Source organism: Phascolarctos cinereus, unplaced genomic scaffold (assembly GCF_003287225.1).
Source record: "Phascolarctos cinereus isolate Bilbo 61053 unplaced genomic scaffold, phaCin_HiC Scaffold_8;HRSCAF=390, whole genome shotgun sequence".
Taxonomy (NCBI): Eukaryota; Metazoa; Chordata; class Mammalia; order Diprotodontia; family Phascolarctidae; genus Phascolarctos; species Phascolarctos cinereus.
In genome coordinates, this window is record NW_027556291.1 from 42,628,758 (window position 1) to 42,643,813 (window position 15,056).

Genomic DNA, 15,056 nt, shown 5'->3' on the forward strand with positions numbered 1-15,056 from the left:
AGAGCACACAGGCTTCCTTTCTTTTCACAAAAGGCAAATTACAAAAGTGGATGGTGGCCTGTACTATCATCCTTATGGGTTATTTTGCTTAATCGTTTGGATTTTCTTGTTTGTGTTTGCAAGATGTCCCTTAGAAAATTTTTATAAACATAATTCCATCTACTGCCGCAAGCGACTGCATTCTATGAGATAATCTCTAGAACAAAAAGAGATGAAACAAAAGCTTTGCTGAGTTAACATCTTTATGCTGCATTGAAATTTGGCTAAACTAAAACTGAAAATTACAAACTTTTACACCCACTTATTTCCAGATTTTAAAGAGCTATACAACAAACACCAATGTAATTGGTTTAAGTAATTTTGCCAATAAAGGCAATTTTTTTTAAGCTTTAAAGATAACCTATTTTGAAACTGTCAAGTGTGCTTGACACTGGTAAAGAAGAAAAGTGTTTCCTAAGGAGCTCTAGGGCCTTGTTATTCCTGGCATGTAGGAACTTCTCCGTTTTCAGCTCACTCTTGACAACCTCTAGCTCTCTCTGAATTTTTTTTATTTCTAATTTATAATGCAATTTCACCTTTTCCCTCAGGGCGGCATTGCCAGCCTCAATTTGCTGCTTCAACTTTTTAACCACTTCTTCTAAATCTTTGTTTTCTAGGTCTAGCTTCTGGATAAGTTGCTTGGCTTGCTGGAGGGCCTCACTTGAGTTCTTCACGTTGATGGATTTTTCAGAGATGTCATTCTTTAAAGCTCGAAGTTCTCGATCTTTTCCGAAGCTGTCCTTCCGAGCAGCTTCTAAGTGCAGGGTCTTGAAACTGATTTCTCTTTTGGATTTCAGGAGTTCTCTTTCAGCATTTTCAAAGTCGGCTTCTATTTTTCTGCACTTGGCATTAAGTTCTTCCAGCTCAGCATTCAAAAAGGACAGCTGAATTTTCTGAGAAATGCCTTCTGCGTGTTTTTTCTGCGTTTCTTGTCGCAAAGCTGCTAATTCCTTTGCATTCCAGATACAATGACCTTCTGTTCTCATGGGGCTTTCTTCAGTTCCAACATTCAAATCAGCTGCATCCCAGCAGGCAGAATTCCTCTCGGGTTGCTTCTTTGAAATGTTTATCTTTCTCTCAGTTAACTTGGGTTCAGATTCTGGTTCAATTAGAGGGGAAATGAATTCTTTCCTCTTAAATTTCTTTTCTTCTTGGAACTTTTTAATTGCCAAATTATACATTTCTTCCACTCCCTTTGCTTGGTCGAAAGCCAGTTGTTGAGAAAAAGGTTCAGGCTGATTAGCTTGCTTAAAAAAATCCTGGGGAGTAAAACAAGGTATAAACAACTTCTCCACCCAGTGCTTTCCAATAGTCTCCATTTCTACGCTACCTTCTGCCTGTTCCTGAAAAACAAAATAAGATCAAGGCACATCTTTACAAGGACAGCCTGGAGCAAAGAGGGCTGGCATGGGAGTAGGGTTGCCAACCCACTGGTAACTGACCAGTTTGCCCAGGATTTTGTCACTGGCTCTAAATAAATAAATGTTTATTGGATTCTACTAGATAAGCCCTATGTTAAGCCAGTATTTTTATTTTTAGAATTTGGGTTATTCCATTATCTAAATTGGGGGTAAATTAAATTGGGGTAGGGAGAAGTTGCTGTAGGGAGGGGGTAGGGAGAGGGGTTGCTATTATTGAAGTGTCCTAATAGGAGTTTTTTTTTAAAAAATGGCTATAATTGTGGTAACCCTACCAGGGAGTGGGGATTCTTGGGCCCTATAGTACCAGATTCAACTAAGGAAGGGGCCCTGAGTAAGTAGCTTCCCCTCTCTAGACCAGCTAGCAAAGATGCTAAAAGATGGGGGAAATTATTGTTGGAGTGGCTATGGGAAGAGAGGTAGCCTGATTCCCTACTGGTGTAGCTGTGAATTGATTTAACCATTCTGGAAAACAATGTGGAATTATGCAAGAAAAATAACTAAATAATTTATAGCCTTTGACCCAGAGATTCCACTACTGGAGCTATATTCCAAGGAGGTTACTGACAGCAAGAAAAAGAAAAGGGCCATATGTACAAAAATGCTCAGAGCGGCATTGTTTGGGATAACAAAATCCATGCTCAGAGAACTGAAGACTGGCTGAACAAATTGTAGCATACGAATGGAAGAGTAAAGAAGGACAGGCAGGCTGTCTCAGGAGGGAGTGGGTGCGTCCTCCCCCGAGGCCTCTAAACAAAGTTTGCATGACCAGGTGGCAGGTACGTGTCAGATGGGGGATTTATTTTGGGTTTGGTCTAGATTAGATGGTTGCTGAGGTCCCTTCCAACGCTCCAAGTCTGTGATTCTGAGGATATGAAGAATTCAGAGAAACATGGAAAGCTTATATGAACAGAAATAGAGCCAAGAAAGCAAAGCCAAAAGAACAATATACACGAGTACAACAATGTGCATAAAGTCAACACAGAGAAGCAGCAAAACGCAAGTCAAATACAACAGTCAATGTTAGTACCGTACTGTCAGAGTCCAAAAATACAACCCTCCTTTCTCTTAACAATTGATAATCTGTCGGGGTGGGGGTGGCGGGTTGTACTTCGTAAAGGAGTTTGTTGGGAAGTATCTGTTTTGTCAAAAACAAAATGTAACAATAAATTCTAAAACGGTTTTAAAATGAAATGATGAGGTTGGACTACAGTGAACTCTAAGATCCCTCCCAACTCTGGCCTTCTATAATCCCATAAAATAGGAATAAGTAAAAAGACTATTATGGGTATTTCCCATAAAATGTTTACATCTTTTTAAAGAAAAGTCACAAGGGAAGCCAAGAGTAAATATAATGAGACCTAAACTGGTTTGTGGTAATGAAAATGGTTAAAAAGCTAGGTTAGCTCTATTCAACATATTTATATGCTTCTACTATGTCTAAATTGTTTCTAATGCTGTTGGGTTCCATTACTGTTTCTTCAGTTTTTCCACTGAGTGAAATGCAAAGGCTTAATGCAAGGCAAGATAGCTTTTGGTAAAATATACCAAGCAGACTTCCTCATGACAAACTGCCAACTCCCCCTCTGTCTTGACCTGTAAATTCCTGCTATTCCAGTCCCAGGCTCTGCTCAGAGGCAAAGCTGCCAAGTATACAGAATCCTATCAGCTTGTGCCGCCATTTCAGGATGAGAACCAGTGTCCACATTGAAAATGTCCATGCCATCAAATCACTTTTTCCTGAAACGTATAGGATTTGGGCATAGTTTCTTAAAGGTGAAAAGCTAGCATATGAATTCACCAGGCAATCAACAATTCTACTTCTTAGAAAGGAGAGGAGTAAAAGTACAGCCCTGTCAGAGCTTTCAAGAAAATTTAAATCCAACTGTCCAAAAAAAAAAAAATGAGAGGGTGATTATTCCCTTTCAAAAGGGTTCTTCCCTATACAAAAGGATTCCTCTAGGTCCCACTCTCCTGTGTAGGTTTGTTCACAGATCATTAACTGCCTTTGAAGGGAGGGCTGGAGTCAGGACAGAAAAGCTTTACACTCAAGTGTTAGGAGCCACAGACAACTCAAAGATCAATCAGAAACAAGCATTTTTGAAATGATCTCATAAATCAATGGTAAAATGTGATTTACACACACACACACACACACACACACACACACACACACACACCTTTTTCCAGAACCCGGCTTTTTAGGTAAAGCAAGATACATCTTTATTTTTCCTCTAGAAAAATGCCCATTATCACACCAATGTCCTAAGAACTAGAGAGAGTTCGGTATTACTCCTATTTTCAGCTTTAAATGACATGGGTTTTACTTGTCATACTGAAATCGAATAAGAGGAAATTTGGTCATTGGAGGCAGTGGGCATGCCAGCACAACAACCACCACCACAACAAACCAACATCACTAACCTGGCATCCTTGCAGTCACCCCTCAGGTAGAAACATTTTGCAATTTTTGTTTCAAGGCCTGGTAATGGATCTGACTCAGAAGTCATATACTAACCTTTATTGGAATGCAGTCAAGCCTTCATCAAAAAATGAAAACTATCTTTCCTCCTTTTCTGACCTTTATATGTTTCTCTTTACCACCTCATAGCAGCCTCATTTATCACTACAACTGACCTGTTTATACGTGGTGAAAACTGGTAATCACAGTCAGGGATTTGGGTGGGCACACAATTTCACTCTCATCCATCCATCCATCCATCCATCCATCCATCCATCCATCCAACAGATGTTGGCTGAAGAGCTTATTGTCTGTCCCTCCTCAAATTGCTACTCAGGGTGAAAGATATGGAGATTATGGTAATTTACTATGAAATGTGCAATCGTTTCTAAAAGGGAGGGATTCTTTTTTTTTAAAAAATCAAAGATACCCTTCCCTACCTTCAAAAGGAATACTTACTATCAAGTCAAGGAGAGAAAGGTGCACATGCAAAACAACCTTGAGCCACTTCCAAAGCAACACATAAATCAGTAGTTCTCAGTGTGTAATTGTGGCTAGCACAGGAGAGAGTAGTTTCAGTTGAGGGGTGGGATAGGAAGCCAGATTGCCAGCAGTTGAGAAGTGAGCGGGAGGTCAGGAAGTGGAAAGACTAGGGTGTAGGAGATTATGCAGAGTAATTTTGAGGTATGAAGTAGGGGTGATGAGGAAGCTCAAGATATCCAGTCATTGTCTGAGAGAATTGGGATGGGGATGGTACAAGGCCTTCAGGAGAGAGGAAAAGGTTCACCACTAATGCCCATCACTCTTCTTCTAATCGATTTCTCTTTTTTTGCTTTTTTTGCAGTGGTAAGAGGAAGTAGGAAAGCATCTCATCTGAAGAGGGCTTTTGTTCCATGGAAGTTGCCCATAGATCAAAAGAATTGGAAAATCATGGGAGACTGAAAATTAACACAGTGCAAATGAAAAGTGGTTCAAGTAGCTGGGGGCCAAGGGCAAAGTCAGTGGGGCTTCTTTCATGCCAGTATAGATGAAAATATCTTTTTTTTTTTTGGCTAGGCAATGGGGTTAAGTGACTTGCCCAGGGTCACACAGCTAGTGTTATGTGTCTGGGGCTGATTTGAACTCAGGTCCTCCTGAATCCAGGGCTGGTGCTCTATCCACTATGCCACCTAACTGCCCATAGATGAAAATATCTTAACATCTACATAAAGGCCGGAAGGGGCACAGCTCAACTACTTTAGATGTCTGAGAATCTATTTTCTAATACCTGGAGGAAATTATACTCCACTGTTCCCAGTGAATGGAGAACAGTAGGAGATTATCCTGTCCTCAGAGATGCCCAAGCAGTGACTTGGTGACTGACATTTGTCAGAGATGTTGTAGAAGGGAATCCTGAATTAGGCTGGAGATGGGACTAAATGTTTTCTAATGTCCCTTCCAACTGGATGATTTTCTGAAACTTTCCTATGTTCTCTCAAAGGGCCATCACTTCAGTTGCAAAATTTTCAGTGCATATCCTAGAACTTTTAGTAGAAGGCGTGGCAGTATGTTGTACTATGGAAAATCAACTCTTCCCTACACGTGGGCTGGTTGAACATAAGAAATTAATTAACTTGTTATTCCAGCCTGGCTCATACTGACGTGAGGAGAAGGAAACTGGAGGGAAATAGCCTCAGAAGGAAGGCCATCATAGTCTTCCTCTACTTTGAAAAGAGCTAGGTAGAGCCAATTCAGTAGCAATTCCCAAACTCTGTGTATGGACACTGCTAGCTAGAAGGTGACCAGTGACCTTCCCCCATCCCCATGCCTCGGGTTGGTGACTTGAGATTTGTACCCAAGGCAGTAAGGCCATGAATAACTGAAAGGCAACTGGATGGTCAAGACCAGTGTTCTTTCCCTTACACCACACTGCCATTTGGGGTAAGTGCCTCTTTAGCTCTGTGGTGGTCTAGGTGATCCCACTTATGGGAGCCATTTAATACAGGAAACAAGGGGTCATAATGAAATGTGTCAATCAGTATGGGCTACCATTGGGACCTAACCTTGGGGAAGAGAAGAGAGGAAAGGCACACTTGGCTATGTTGTCCTCCTAAGAAACAAGGTTCTGAAGCTATCTTAAAAACAGAAATAGAGTGGTGAGCCTGAAAAGTATCTACGAAAGGAGTCAATTTATGTGGTCAGCTCTTACTTTGAGGAAAGGACAAATGTCCATCATGCTTCCCTGGAGTCCCCAAGCTTCTGCTTCCGGACAACCTGTCTGCTTAGCAGAGGTAGACCTTGTTCCGTACTCTAGGGAGTCCTGCAAAGTATGTAAATCAATTTTTGGTAAGTTGAGTCACATTTTAAATATATTCATTTTAAAAGCCAAAAAAAGTGCAATTAATTCTGTGAAGTAAATGAATCCTGTCTGACTCCCCAATTTAACAAACAAGGAACTTTATTCACTAAGGAATGGAGTTCCCCCAGGTCTTTCCTCCCCCCACACCCTTTGTATTTCCACCCAAAGATCTTCATTCAAAAGCTGCCTTCAGAGAAAAGAGAAAAGCTTCAGAAGTCATTTGAAATACTTCACATATGTTAATCAAATGCCATAAAGCAGGGTGACAGGGGTGGGGAAAGCTTCATTTCTATGTTCATGTGACCACAGCAAAATCTCAGGTTAACTTAACCTTCAGGCTCACCAATCTCCCCCCAACCCCTGCCCCTGTCCCCACCCTCTCCCACCCCCAGATAACAAAGAGTTCCACAACCCATTTACCTGTAATTTCCCATGAACTTCAGAAGCAGAAAGCTTTCTGCCTTTGTAGTTAGGATCTGGGGGGGGGGGGAATGAATGATTCAGCATCAGTTCAGCCCAAGCATGTTCAGTGTCTACTACAATCAATAAGAGATCCAGAGACAACTTGAAATGTGCATTCTTATCACTAATTACCAGGGATGAAGTGATTTCCCAGCACTGGTGTTCATTTATTCCTTTACCTGAGGGACCCAGAAGCAACCTGCAATTAAACTTTGTTAGGACTAATTATCAGCTAACTGCTCTTCCCAGAGTGGAGATGACCCTGGGTTTTGGAAGGCCATGCCAGGAGAGCTCATCACCTTGAGCTGCTGCTAGTTGGTGACCCAATTCCTTAAGACCCTCTACTGAGGCCCACAAGGACTTGGATATGCATCTGGTGGAAGGAGGCTCTTGTCTAGACCTATGAAAACACCGATTCTTAAAGGACCATCACTTTATCTGGTACTTTCCAGTGGCTCTGGGTGTTCGTTCATCTGTACTGAATTGGACTCAATAATCTCAAAGGTCCCTTCCTTGAAATGTCATCACTTTAGGACTCTTCTGCCCTTCCCAAACTCTCCAGTCCAGCCAACTGCCTTTCTTACCATTCCACATACAGAACACTCCATGTCTCCTCTTTGAGCCTTTGCAATGGATGTTCCTTCAGTGCCCAGAATGCACTCTCTCTCTCTCTCCCTTCTGTGTCTAGCCTCCTTCAAGACTTAACTTCAGCACCCTGAGCTGTTAAGTGTCTTTCTCTCTGGAAAATTTCTTTATATCAATTTTGTATAATCCTATATATGCACACATGTGGCTCCGCTGCTAGAATGTTAACTCCTTGAGAACCGACATGGTTTGCCTTTTGTCTTTGAAACTCTATTGCCTGGTACAATTTCTGGCCAGTAATTTTTATTTAACAAATGCTTCTTTAATGATTATTGCTGAAACTTTCTGCCTTCCATCTGTGTGAAACTATGGGGGTGAATTGAATTGAACCTTCCCCCCCATTTATTGCACTTTATTTTTATCTTATTTTTATTTATTTATTTTTAGGCAATTGGGGTTAAGTGACTTGCCCAGGGTCACGCAGCTAGTAAGTGTCAAGTGTTTGGTCTGAGGCTGGATTTCAACTCAGGTCCTCCTGACTTCAAGGCTAGTGCTCTACCCACTGTGCCACCTAGCTGTCCCCTGCACTTTATTTTTAAAAGTGGCTTTAGTTGTCTTTATAAGGGCAATGTAGTACAGTGGAAAGATATTAGAGTCAGAGGACCCCAGTTTAAATCCCAGATCTCTCACTTTTTCTGTCATTTGACCTTGGTCAAGTCACTTCTCCATTTGGGGCCTCAATTTCCCCATCTGTTTAATGAAGAGATTATACTACATGACCTCTAAGCTGCCTTACAGTTTGAACTTCTATGATATGCTGGCACTGGACTTGATGGTCTATTTCTGTTCCAAAAACATTTAGGATGAACCTACTGTGTGCCAAGACAGACAGACAAAAAGAAAACGGCCCCTGCCCTCGAGGAACTTAAAGTCTCCTGGGACTTGGGGGTAGGATTTGGGGTACAACAGACATAAAAATACAAAGCAATTTGAGGGTGGAAGAGGAGCAGTAAGAACTGGATGGGTGAGGTGCCCCTTAACTGAGCCTTGGATAAAGATAAAGAATCAAGAGGCAGAAGTGAGGAGGGAGTGCATTCCAAGTGTGGAGGATAGTCTATGCAAAGAGGAAAGAATAAGCATTTATATAGCACCTACTATATGCCAGGCTCTGTGCTAAGCATATTTTACAAACATTATCTCATTTGATCCTCACAACAATCCTAGGAGGTCGGTGCTATTGTTATTCTCATTTTTACAGATTAGGAAATTGAGGCAAACAGAGGTGACTTGTCCAGGGTCACACAGCTAGTAACTGTCTGGGGCTTAATTTGAATTCTGAACTTCCTGGCTCCAGGCCCAGCTCTGATTTAACCCATGTGGCTCTAACCACTGCATCACCAGGTGCCCAAGGTGGGATGCAGAATTTGAGGAGAAACCATTGGGTTCCTTTGGCTCCTAAAAGTGAGTAATAAGTCTATTTGGAAAGGCAGGTGGAAACCCAATTGTGGAGGGCTTTAATGCCAGGGGGAGGCCTATTTCATCCCACAGGCACTGGGGAGCCACTGCAGCTTTTTCAACAAGAGAGTGACACAGTCAGATTTGAACCTTGGGAAGATCCTTCTCGCAGCTATGTGAAAGGTGGAGTGGAGAGGGGTGAGATTGGAAGCTTGGTGACCAGTTCAGAGGTAACAGTTTAGGTAGAAGGTAATAAGGGCCTCAACTAGGCTGGTGGCCATGTGACTGGAGAAAAAAGAGGTGGATGGGAGAGAATCAGCTAGACTTGGCATTTGAATATGATGAAAAAATCCAGGGTCAACTACAAGGTTAAGATCCCTAGTGATTCCAAAGGTAGGAGAGCTGTCTAGAGAAATAGGGAAATTTGGGGAAAAATAGATTTAGGAGGGAAGGTAATGAGGTGTGTTGCTTATATCTTTTTCTCTCCCCTCCAAAGGCAGTGTGGTATAGTGGATAGTGTTGGGCTTGGGATCAGGAAGACATGGATTCAGATCCCACCTCCTTAAATGGCAAGTCCCAGGGCAAGTTATTTAACGTGCATCAGAGAATTCTTACTACTTCATTATCTAGTGCTAAAGAGAATTCTAGAACGGAGAATACAACAAGGTCACAGATTCTTCACAAATCTCTCCCTGGAGAGCATTGTACCCCAAAAGGCCTCAAGAAACCCTTACAGAATTGAACCGAGGTCCAGGTGCCTTCATCAGCTATGCCCTTACCCTGACAGCTTCAGCAGACAAATGGTTTAATCCTCAGCAAATAAAAACGCCAACCATGTTGGTTAACTGAGATGTTACTATATATACTGTATGATGACACTTCAGAGATACTGTCAGCCCATGGAATATGGGTGATCCAAAATCCAATGGGAAACACTCCATTAGGGTAATGCCTTCCTCCTGTATTGCATGTTTATCTTTTCAAAGCATTTTTATGGCCATATTATAGTATTATTGCAGCTTGAGCCACCCCCCCCCCAAATAACAGTCTTTATATACTGTAATAGCCAACAAAATTCATTGTCTGGTGGCCAAACTGCCACTGATGATCCTCTCTGGTCGGTTAGGCTGGTTCCCAGGCAACTCAAAGCCTTTTTTAGTTTAGGAGAACCTGCCCAGGGTTTGAGCTGTGCCACCATGGCAGAGACCAGAGCCCAAGGTCATCGCCACACCCTGATCAGGGCTTTCATGAAGATACATTTTCCTTCTCACCAAAGAGTTATAAATATCAAATTCGACAAGCACCATGGTTAATTCTAGTATGCTTCTGCCGCTGACAAACAATTCATTAAGCAACAGCCAAAGCAGTTTGAATAATATTCATGATTATTATCAAGACCCAAATTTTCAAAGGTTAAATTTTATTTCCCCTTTTTTCTTTTTTCATGCTTTATGATTATCATCATCAACATTACCACTGTCTTAATCTTTAAAAAAGAAATGGTTTGAATTTTGCTTTAAAATTTCAGGGTGATGAACAGCCATTTCATATACTCAACTGTTCTCTATGGGTAATAAATAGAGAAAAAAAGAAAAATTAACAATTAAAAATCTGGCCTTACCTGTAATACCGAGCTACATCCCAAATGCTTTGTTATTGGAGAGAAATCTCTTGATTTGAAAGGAAAATGGGGGGGGGGAGGTCTACATGGCCTTAATCAGTTCCAAAAGCATTGCGCAAGTCAATTGGTATGAGAGTCAGATCTTTGGTGCAATGCGGACCTCGCTGCAGCCTTGGAAACGGGCCTGCACCAATGGCTCACGCACTGCAGAGATAGCTGCTGCCATTGCTGTGCGGAGCCAGGGCACATTCGCCTCAGCCCCACCCAACACCCCCCTCCCCCATTGTCACATTTCCATTTCTCCCTAGTTCTAGTCCCTGGCCCAGGTGATAATGCCGCAGTACCCAAAAGAAAGGCCCTCTCCCAGGGCATTGAGATCAGAGAATGCCAGGGTGGGATGGGCTCACAGTCCATCTAGTCCAACCCTGTCATTTGACAGAGGGGGAAATTGAAGCCCAGGGTGGGGGAAAGGACTCTCTTGACCAATGTCACCCAGTTAGTTAATGGCAGGAGCTAGGGCTCCATCCCCAGCCCTTCAGATTCCCCCTCCCCCTCCCCAAGAGCAGGTTGCCCTTATCCCAAATCCCTGGGAGGGGCCCTCCCACCCTGGCTGGGGCTGATTAAGAGAAGCACACATTCCCCCCCCCAAGACAGACGCAGTGACCCAAGCTCAGGGGCAGTGAGGGAGATCGATTGGGCCAGCCCCTCCCTTCCCACCGTGGGCTGCCTGGGGCACCGGCTTGCCCACCCAGGGACCTACCTGGAGGCTTAGTCAAAGCTGGCTTTTGAGGCAGGCGCCACCAGGAGAGCTGGCAGGCTGGCAGGCTGGGCTTGGGCTCATCCAGCTTTGGCGCTGGGGCCCCAGCTGAAGCCGGGCCCGAGCCGCAAGGCCCGAGCCACAGCCCGAACCGGCGGGGCCCCTCCACTCTCGGGTCACTGCCTGGGAAATGGCCACCACCCGTGTCCCTGGCACCAGGGCAGAGTGTGGCCCCACTGCAATGCAGCCAGGAAACAGCAGAGCTCCGTTACTTAGCAACCAGCCCTGTAGAATTTAAAGAGACAGAATCCCAGCTCCTGCCTCTGGGGAGAGCTGGAGCCTCCTCCTGCAGAGGAAGCCCCCAGCTCGGAGCATGCTCAGTGAGGGCCTGCAAAACCCAACATGGAGCTGACCAGGGGAGGCCTGAGTCATGCAGGGGGCTAGGACAAGGCCAAGGCCAAGGGAAGGGGAGGAGGAAGGCCCCTCCTGGATGCCCACTTGCCCAGACCTATGCCTTCTCTCCCAAGTGGGAGGTTAGCCCTCCCACAGGCTAGACACGGGTAGCAAAAACAGTGGTTCTGGTCTTCAGAGAATGGGCTGGGGCCCACCCCGGGGATCTCTGTTGAATGTTGGCCCAATCCCTCCAGAGATGTTGCCTTAGATAGGGTTCTGAAGCACCGAACATCATGAAAGCATAGATTAAACAGCTGAATGGGACCTTAGAGATCATCCAGGTGTAGTATCAAGCAAGTCACTTGACCCCTCTGGGCCTCAGTTTCCTCCTCTGTAAAGTGAGGGGGTTACACTAGATAGCCCCTGAAGGCCCTTTCCAGCTCTAGATTGAAGATCCTATATTTGACCTTGGACAAGTCACTTCCCTTCCCTGGGCCTCAGTTTTCTTATCCATAAAATGAGCAGGATCCTTCCAGCTCTAAATCTATAATTGTACAAACCTCTTCATTTTACAAAGGGGGAAACTGAGGCCCAGAGAAGAGAGGAAGAAGGGACTTGCCCAAGGTCACACAGAAAAGTTAGTTGTAGAAGTAGGATCATAGGACCAATGAGCATTTATTAAGTGCCTACGATATGCCAGGCACTATGCTAAGCACTAGGGATAAAAAAAAAAAAGAGGCAAAAAGATAAGCCCTGCCCTCCTGGAGTTCACAATCCAGTGGGGCAGACTACAAGCAAACAAATACGTACACATAATCTATAGACAGGATAAAAAGGGAAAATTTAACAGAAGGAAGGTACTAGAATTAAGAGGGGTTGGGAAGGATTTAGAGCTGTGGGGAGCCTCAAAGACCATCTAATCTGACCTCACTTTCCAGAAGAGGAAACTGATGTCCAGGTAGATCAAGAGACTTGTCCAAGGACTCAAAGGTAGTACTCATCACAGCAGGAATCTGAACCTAGTGCATGTGCTGGTAAATGCTTAACAACCGCTTCTCCAGGGAGAAAATGTATGTACAACATACTTTAATCTGTTTAATCTGAATTATTCATATTTCCTCTATAACTTTATTAAGTCTAGACAATCAGCAAAACAATAAAGCAAGCCCTGATTTGTAGCTTCCTTATTTCCAAAAATGTAAAATGTTTATGCTGAAAATTTAATGATCAGTTCTCTCAAGTCAATTCAAGCTGGCTCAACATACCACTGTCTAAATCCAGGTCCTCTCACTCAAGAGCCAATGGTCTTTCCATTGTTCCATACCATCCCCCTTATTCAAACCCAGATCCTCATATGAGATGAAGTGTTCTTGTACTATACCACAAAAATCAAGTATGTAACAGGTTTGATAAGCTACAGAGTGTCCAGAAGAGGACAATCAGGATGATGAGGAACCTTAAGATTATGGCATGGGAAGATCACTTGAAGGCACTGGGGATGGTTAGCCTGGAGAAGAGGAGACTTAAGAAGGATATTGTAGCTATTTTCAGTGTTTGCAAAGGATGTCATGTGGGACAGTCAGTCAACAAGCATTTACTAAGTGAGTGCCTGCTGTGTGTGAGGCACTGTGCTAAGCCCTGAGGATACACAGAAGAGCAAATGCCAGTTCTTGCCCTCAAGGAACTCACAGAGTAATTGGGGAGTCAACAAGCAAACAAATACACACAAACAAGATATACATAGGAGAAATTGGGGGTAATCTTAGAGGGAAGGAAATGAAATTAAAGAGGACAAGAGAGGCTTCTGGCAGAAGGCAGGACTTTAGCTGAGCCTTGAAGGAAGCCAGGAGGTACAGATGGGGAAGGATTCCAACTGTTCTTCTTGGCCTTCCAGTAAAAGAACTAGGAATGAGTGTAAGTTACAAAGAGGTAGAGTCTGGTTTGATAGAAGGAAAAATTCCCTAGAAATTAGAGCTGTCCAAAATGTAATGGGTTACCTCAGCAGACAGTGGCTTCCCCTTCATTAGAGGGCTTCCAGCAATGGCTACATGATGAGTGGTTAGCCAAAACATGGAGGAGATTCTCCATCAGATTAGAGAGGCAGGTCTGGATGGACTTCAGAAAGTCCCTTACAACTCAGAGGCAGTGAATTGAATTGAATTGTCTGGATTAATTAAGGGAAGTCAGATTCCTGGTGGCCTATTAATTTAGAGAAGCTAGGAAATGACTGAGACCTTAATTCAGCCTCTGAGGTTGACCACAAGAGGACACATATGCTTTCCCATCACATCAGTAAAAAAAAAAAGGGGGGGGGGGGAGGAGAGTTCAAATAAATTATATCCAAGTTCCCGTCTAGCCCTGGCATTCTGTGATGTTTGGTCATCTACGCTAGCCTGTGGGCTGTGCTTTGCCAATGCCTGAAGACATTTCCATTTTCACTGGATAATAACCTCTCAATACTCAAAATACTCTAATGAATCTGTGTTTGCATGTTTTCTCCAATGGAAATGGCAACCCATCCCTGCCTGCTCCTCCTAGGTGACTCTCAGCTATGCCCTCCCATTAATTCATCACTGGGGGCATTCCTCACTTTCTCCACACTTCAAGAGAATTCCCGTGCAGCATTTGGGCAGTCCACCTGTTATCTCTCACTCTTATCACGTGACCAGCCCATCTACTTTTTCATTCATCCAGTTCCCAGACAAAATCCTTGACTTTAGTTCTTGGTCAGAGTTGCTTATTTATTCCATGTTGGAACTAACCTTTATACCCACCATATTCCCGACATTCCCTTTGACCCTGTTAAATTGGGGGTCCCACTCATCTGTCACAGAAGGACAACCTGGTGAAATTGAATATCTAGGAGGGACTCTAGCAGCTACCTAGGCCAACTCATACCCTAAAGTAGGCGTCCTTAACCTTTTTGGTGTCCTGAATCCTTTTAACAGTCTGGTGAAGCCTACAGACCCCTTCTCAGGGTAATTTTTAAAAAATTCATAATTGAAGGAAATGCTTCATTTTAGTCAACCAATAAACATTTATTTAGCACCTACTATATGCCAGGCACTGTGCTAAGTGCTGGGGATACAAAGAAAGGCAAAAGAGAATCCCTGCTCTCCAGGAGTTCACCATCTAATGGAGAAGACATGAAAACATCTAAGTGCAAATAAGATGTATACAGGATAAAGTAGAGAGACTAGAGTGACAAGGCAGCTAGGTGGCACAGAAAATAGAGCACCAGCCCTGGAGTCAGGAGGATCTGAGTTCAAATCTGATCCTGGGTAAGTCACTTCATTCCAACTGCTTTCCAAAAAGAGAGAGAGAGAGAGAGGGAGAAAGAGAGAGAGAGAGAGAGAGAGAGAGAGAGAGAGAGAGAGAGAGAGAGAGAGAGAGAGAGAGAGAAATAGGGTGAAAGCATTAGCATTAAGGGGGATCAGGTAAAGCTTCTTATAGGAGATGAGATTTTAGCAAGGACTTGAAGGAAGCTGGGGATGCCAGGAGGCAGATGAGGAGAGAAAATATTCCAG

The 15,056-nt window shown here is 43.6% G+C and overlaps 1 protein-coding gene across 2 annotated transcripts; it reads right to left on the bottom strand.

The window, feature by feature from the left end:
- Window positions 1-224: 224 nt before the first annotated feature.
- On the bottom strand, window positions 225-11,428 carry CCDC160 (coiled-coil domain containing 160). 2 transcript variants are annotated; one of them, XM_020969852.2, is made up of 4 exons: window positions 11,140-11,428; window positions 6,677-6,732; window positions 6,107-6,217; window positions 225-1,382 (listed from the first exon to the last, which is right to left on the bottom strand). In XM_020969852.2, exons 3-4 carry the CDS (start codon window positions 6,131-6,133, stop codon window positions 390-392), a joined length of 1,020 nt encoding a protein of 339 aa, XP_020825511.1. In that variant the 5' UTR covers window positions 6,134-6,217; window positions 6,677-6,732; window positions 11,140-11,428; the 3' UTR covers window positions 225-389. The 2 variants fall into 2 exon arrangements, with proteins under 2 accessions (XP_020825511.1, XP_020825512.1); XM_020969853.2 differs by having other exon boundaries at window positions 225-1,298; window positions 11,140-11,427.
- Between the last annotated feature and the right edge of the window lie 3,628 nt (window positions 11,429-15,056).